General features: G+C 40.3%; 1 protein-coding gene across 1 annotated transcript; it reads left to right on the plus strand.

Moving 5' to 3' along the window:
• Window positions 1-2113: 2113 nt before the first annotated feature.
• On the plus strand, window positions 2114-4893 carry LOC133868238 (probable glutathione S-transferase). Its single transcript, XM_062305056.1, has 2 exons — window positions 2114-2538; window positions 4357-4893. The coding sequence occupies exons 1-2, from the start codon at window positions 2224-2226 to the stop codon at window positions 4699-4701; spliced, it is 660 nt and encodes a 219-aa protein (XP_062161040.1). The 5' UTR covers window positions 2114-2223; the 3' UTR covers window positions 4702-4893.
• The last annotated feature ends 1107 nt before the right edge of the window (window positions 4894-6000 follow it).

Here is a 6000-nt window from a genome sequence, read left to right on the forward strand (position 1 = left end):
CCCGCCCCGCCTCGCCCCGCACCACATAAAACTTAAAAAAAAAAAAAAAAAAAAAAAAAAAAAAAAAACCCTAAATATAAGTTCCACACTTCCACATTGCGCCATCTACGACTTAACTCTAGAATGTTCGTTCTTCTTCAATCTTTGTTCTTGTTGACACAGATTCTGGTAGGTGACGTGTCGATCAGCAATTCGCCGAGGTGCTCCTTCTTCCAAACCTGCAAGTAAAAGCTGTGTCGGGGGATTCCGACAATCCCACTCCGATGCTTAAGTAAGTGTATTGTCTAAGAGTAAATGCTCAGAGTAATGTTACAAAGACAAAATGAGTGTACCTCAACCTCTGATGAGATCCTGGTATTTGTAGAGATCAAAGAGTAGTTAAGATAGTTCCCTGTATATGCGGGAATCAGTAGTTGAAGAAAACGTGGTCTCGGGTGCACGGATATTTCGGGTTCCATGACCGCTTATCTTGGACGCACGATCCTTTATGGGTGACATGTCCTTCGTGAAGCTTCGGGTGCACGATCTAGTTTTGTATCGTGCGTTATGTCCCTTAGATCCCGAGTAATCCCGAGATATACGTGGGCGTAGGTGTCACTAGGTACTTGGGTCGGGTAGTCGAGTCAGTTGAACCGGTTAGGCCCTAATGATCTTGACAGGTTTGGATAGATTAATTACCCTTGAACCGTTTTGACCTGGTCGGGTGGACCCAATGGGCCTGGTGTTCGGGTTGGACTTGTTACCCGAGGAGGCCAATATTCTCCCTAACTGTTCTTCTTCAATTCTTTGGTTCTTCTTCAGTTCTTCCCATCTCTTCTTTGGATGTGTTTGTATTTAAAATAATTCTTGAATATTTTTATTTTTATTTTTTTATATTGTGCCACGTGTCAACCTCTGAGAGGTTGACACGTGGCATATTGTTAAATATTGGACGGAAAAATAGACGGAGATACCAAATTCGTCTTTTTTTCAAAATTCAAGTACTATCTGTAATACGAATTGAAACTTATGTATCAAAAAATAAAGTTGTCAAAACTCATATACTAAAAGAGTATTTAGCCCTAAAAAATAAAATAATAATCCCGAGGGTCGAAAGAAGAGATAGGCCGTAGGATTGATATTTATGCAAACTTTAATGGTGACCACAATTTAAGGGGAATAGGATCGTCTCCTTTATTAATGACGGATCATTCGGGGAATCTTTAAATGTAGATGGATGGAATTATTGGCAGTGGGTCACCCTTTGGGATAATTGCTATATCTAGATGTGCAGAAACCTTTCATACATAATAAATAAATAAGGGGTAATTACCTTTTTCTTCCATGAACTACCGGCCTGTGTCATTTTGCCCCACACGAACTACCACTTCGACCAAAAGAGAGCATTAAACTACCATTTTTACGCACTTTGCCCCCTTCCGTCAGTCTAATTCATGCAAAGACTTAAATGCCCTAACTCAATTTCAAAAATGACATAAATATCCTCATCTTAAAAAAAAAAATAAAGGAAAAGGGGTTGGCGGCAGTCACCCCCTGAGGTGGCCGGGTAGCCTGCGAGCCACCCCCAGAGGTGGCTCGCAGCCCACCGCGGCCTAAGGGGTGGCCGCATGGCCACCCCAGAGGTTGTGGGTGGCCCGCGAGCCACCCCTAAAGGTGGCTCCGACCACCTCTGGGGTGGCTCGCGGCCATCCCTTAGGCCAAGGTGGGCCGCGAGCCACCCCAAAGGTGGCCGAAGACACCTTTGGGGGTGGCTCGCTGCCACCCCTTAGGCCGGGGTGGGCCGTGAGCCACCCCAGAGGTGGCCGGAGCCACCCCAGGGGGTGGCTGGCAGGCTACCCCTTTTCCTTTAGTTTTTTTTTTTTTTTTAATATTTTTTTATTAATTACTGTAGAGGGCATTTTGGTCTTTAAATCAAAATTAACGGTAAAAAATTGCATATTCCATCCAAGTTAACGGGATTCCTGACGGAATGGGCTAAAATGTGTAAAAATGTTAGTTTGATGCTCTCTTTTGGTCGAAGTGATAGTTTGTGAAGGCAAAATGACATAAGCTAATAGTTCATGAAAAAAAAAAAAAAAAAAAAGGTAATTATCCCGATAAATGGAGACTTGGCATGCTCAGCTCCTAGTCCGAGGACTGTTCCACTTCCACATATTTGTCGGTTGCTCTATCTCACTTTTCTTAGCCTCCCAAGTTGCTTCGATCTTTTTCGGTTGTTTGACTATGGCGAACGAGGTGGTTTTGCTGGATACCTGGGTCAGCAGTTTTGGGATGAGGGTGAGGATCGCGCTGGCTGAGAAGGGGATCAAGTACGAGTACAAGGAGGAGGACCTGAGGAACAAGAGCGACCTGCTTCTCAAGATGAACCCGGTTCACAAGAAGATCCCGGTTCTCATCCACAACGGGAAACCGGTATGCGAGTCCCTCATCATCGTTCAGTACATAGACGAGGTCTGGAACGACAGCTCTCCGTTGCTGCCCGCTGATCCTTACCAGAGAGCTCAGGCCAGGTTCTGGGCTGATTTCATTGATGCGAAGGTACATCGCTGCAAATGCAATATCCTTTCTTCCTTTTCTTTATGCTGTTTTAGTTTATTTTACGGTTTGATTTGTTTGACCAATTTGAATGAACTTGAGCATTTTTTCGTTGAAGTTTGATTTTTATTTTTATTTCTTGAAGCATGAAACTAAACCCAAAATATTAGTTCAAAGGAACTCCAATATTTTATTTTGTTGTTTAATCTCTGGGTTTTCATTGAGAGGATTCTTGTCCCAAGAGGTTATTTGGTTAGATCCGCAATATTTCTTTCAAGAAAACTATCAAGTTTTATTATTATTATTATTATATAGAACATAGAATTCACATACCCCAGGTCTTTCATTGCTGATTTGCACTTCAGCTACACCGGTAACGACTTTTGTATGGAAAATTTCAAATTTTTTTTGGCAAAGATTTAATTTTTTCAGCTGGGTATTCTTTTTCTGCTTCAAAGATTCGTTTTTCCAGCTTGGTATTGAGTTTTTTAGCATGAAAGATTGAGTCTTTCATGTGGGTATTGCTTGCTATTTGTGAACATGATCGAACTGAGTGTTACCTACTGATTTTGTTCCCATGCATTTGGGATGGATGGATGGAATGAGTTCTGTAATTTCTGATAAATGGAATGAGTTCATTCAATCATTTATCTCTTGTTTAGATTCTTTTACCAAATATACATCCAACAAAAAAAAATTTATTTTACCTGATCAATGTAAGTGTGCTCATTACATGAGTGGGTGGATGCATTTTTAGGATGGAATGAATTAGAAGCGTGTATGTTATTGGCAAAAAGTCATAGGTAGACTAGGTAGTTCTAGTTTGGGAGGAGAAGATGAGATACTGGAAGATGAACTTGTTATATGCAATGAAAACAGCCCTAAAGGATTTTTATTATAAAATGTTTGCAGTTCAGAAAATCGGTTCTTTATTCATAATGTATTCTAGATTTGTTAATTTTGTGCAGAATCTCAGAAATATAACCAGTGAAATGGTTGGAAGTGGTTGCTCTAAACCCAATAAAAAAATAAAAAATAAAAAATCTTTGTTAAAGTAGAGAAATATTTACTATTTAGAGAGTTTGAATTTTGATGCTTTTTAAAAGTGAGTAGTTAAAGTAACAAAAGTATAATTTTTAGCTAAAATTTGGCTAAAATTTGAGGATATATATATATATAAAAGGGTTAAAGGGCGACCGGGTGATGGGATGGTTGGACTACCCCAACCAAACACTGCCCCTTAGGGGTAGCCAACCACATTAAAAGGTGACCACTTTTTTTTTTTTTGGCTTTTTGTTTCTTTTGTTTACTTTTTTTTTTTATAATAATGTCAGAAATCATATTTTTATCCTACAACTATCTCATGATGGTACGGTAAGAGTTTCATTCCAAGTGGTTGGTAATGGTTGGAATGATATAAAAGAAACAAAAACCAAAAAATAGTGGTCGCTGGACCACCTTTTAAGGTCCACTTTTCTTACTAGAGTTTTTCTTTCCAGATTCTCAAGAAATGAAGAAATATTGGAAATTGAAGGATAACTCAATACTCTTTAATCTTTATCTCTTCCATCTGCTCATGCAATTTCGACCAACTTTCAAGTTCTTGACCCCTTTACGGCCAAAAAGAAAGACATATAAAAGAAATACAGAGAACAAAAAATAGAAAATCAATGCTTCGTGTTTGCCTTTTGAATTGATTAAGATCCTTCAGATTTTCTACGTTGATTTTGTTATGGAGTTTAATTAAACTGGTTTATTCTTGACTTTTGTATAACCTATTTGGGAGTGTGGTGATACAATGTACGTGAGTGCAAAATGCAGGTGCAGAGTGTTACAAGGAGGGTATGGACCACAAAAGGGGAGGAGCAAGAGGCAGCAAAGAAGGAGTACTTTGAAACCTTCAAGATACTGGAGGGGGAGCTTGGTGACAAGCCTTACTTTGGGGGAGAAACATTTGGGTTTGTCGACATTGCACTCGTCACTTTGTACAGCTGGTTCTATGTTTATGAGAGTTTTGGCAACTTCAGCATGGAGGCGGAGTTCCCCAAGATTATGACATGGGTTAAGAGGTGCATGCAGAAGGAGAGTGTCGCCAAGACTCTTCCTGACCAGAAGAAGGTTTATGGGCTTGTGGTGGACTTAAGGAAGAAGCTTGGCTTGGACTAGAACAATGGTGGTTTGGCCCCAGTATGGGAAGTATAGACTGTATAGTAGCATATATCAGCATGGTTTTGGGTGGTCGTGTTTTATGTGTTTGATGAAATTGTGCCTTCTACAACATTTGGAGTGTACATCGGTCTTGGGGTATCCGTGTATGCAGAGCATTGATGTCTATCTTCATTTCTTTTTGAACTTTTCTGCCCTCTATCCATAGCCTCATAAAGGAAAGAAAGAAAGAAACAAATATTTAAAAAATCACGAAAGATAATGTGCAAGGTATGAATTTTTGTTCCTAAACAAAATCAGAAGTTGTTCCTATTGGTGGAGTAGAGGATGTCGAAAGGCTGGTTAATCTTCTTGGATGTCGGGTTGCTTCTTTGCCTATGACTTATTTGGGTTTGCCGTTGGGTGCTTCTTATAAGTCCACCTCTATTTGGAATGGTGTTATTGAGAAAATAGAAAGGAGGTTGGCGGGTTGGAAGCGAATGTATTTGTCGAAGGGTGCCCGATTGACTCTTATTAATAGTACGCTCTCCAACATCCCCACGTATTATTTATCATTGTTTCCTATTCCAGTGAGGGTGGCTAATCGTCTTGATAAAATTCGAAAGGATTTTCTTTGGGGTGGCATTAGTGACGAGACCAAATTTCATCTAGTTAATTGGAACAAGATTTGCACACCTTTGCATACAGGTGGGTTGGGAGTTCACAATTTCATTCGGTTCAATCGAGCTCTTTTGGGTAAGTGGTTGTGGAGATATGGTAGGAAGAGAGAGGCTTTATGGCGTTTGGTGATTGATGCCAAATTTGAGAGCTTAAAGGAGGGGGGGAGGGGGGGGTGTGGTGTTCGAAAGAGGCTTCGAGTTCATTTGAAGTAGGTGTATGGAAACATATAAGGAGGGGGTGGGAGGAATTTCGTAATTTTGTTCGTTTTGAACTGGGGAATGGATCAAATATTAGTTTTTGGCAAGATTGGTGGTGTGAGGATAGATCCTTGAAGCAATGCTTTCCAGCTCTTTTTAGTATAGCAAGGAATAAAGACGCGACGGTAGAAGATAATTTGGTGGTACATAATGGTGCTACTCAGTGGAATGTTCTCTTCACGCGACAAATCCAAGATTGGGAGTTGGATATGGTCCTTTCTTTCTTCGATCGTCTATACTCCAGTTCAGCTCGACATGGGGAGGGTGACAGGTTAGTGTGGAATCCCTCTAAAAAAGGTTTATTTGAGGTGAGATCCTTCTACAAAGAGCTTATTAGGAAAGATGGCCCATTTGTCCCGTATTTCCCTTGGAAAAATATTTG

The sequence above is a fragment of the Alnus glutinosa genome, chromosome 5 (genome assembly GCF_958979055.1).
Source record: "Alnus glutinosa chromosome 5, dhAlnGlut1.1, whole genome shotgun sequence".
Classification (NCBI taxonomy): Eukaryota; Viridiplantae; Streptophyta; class Magnoliopsida; order Fagales; family Betulaceae; genus Alnus; species Alnus glutinosa.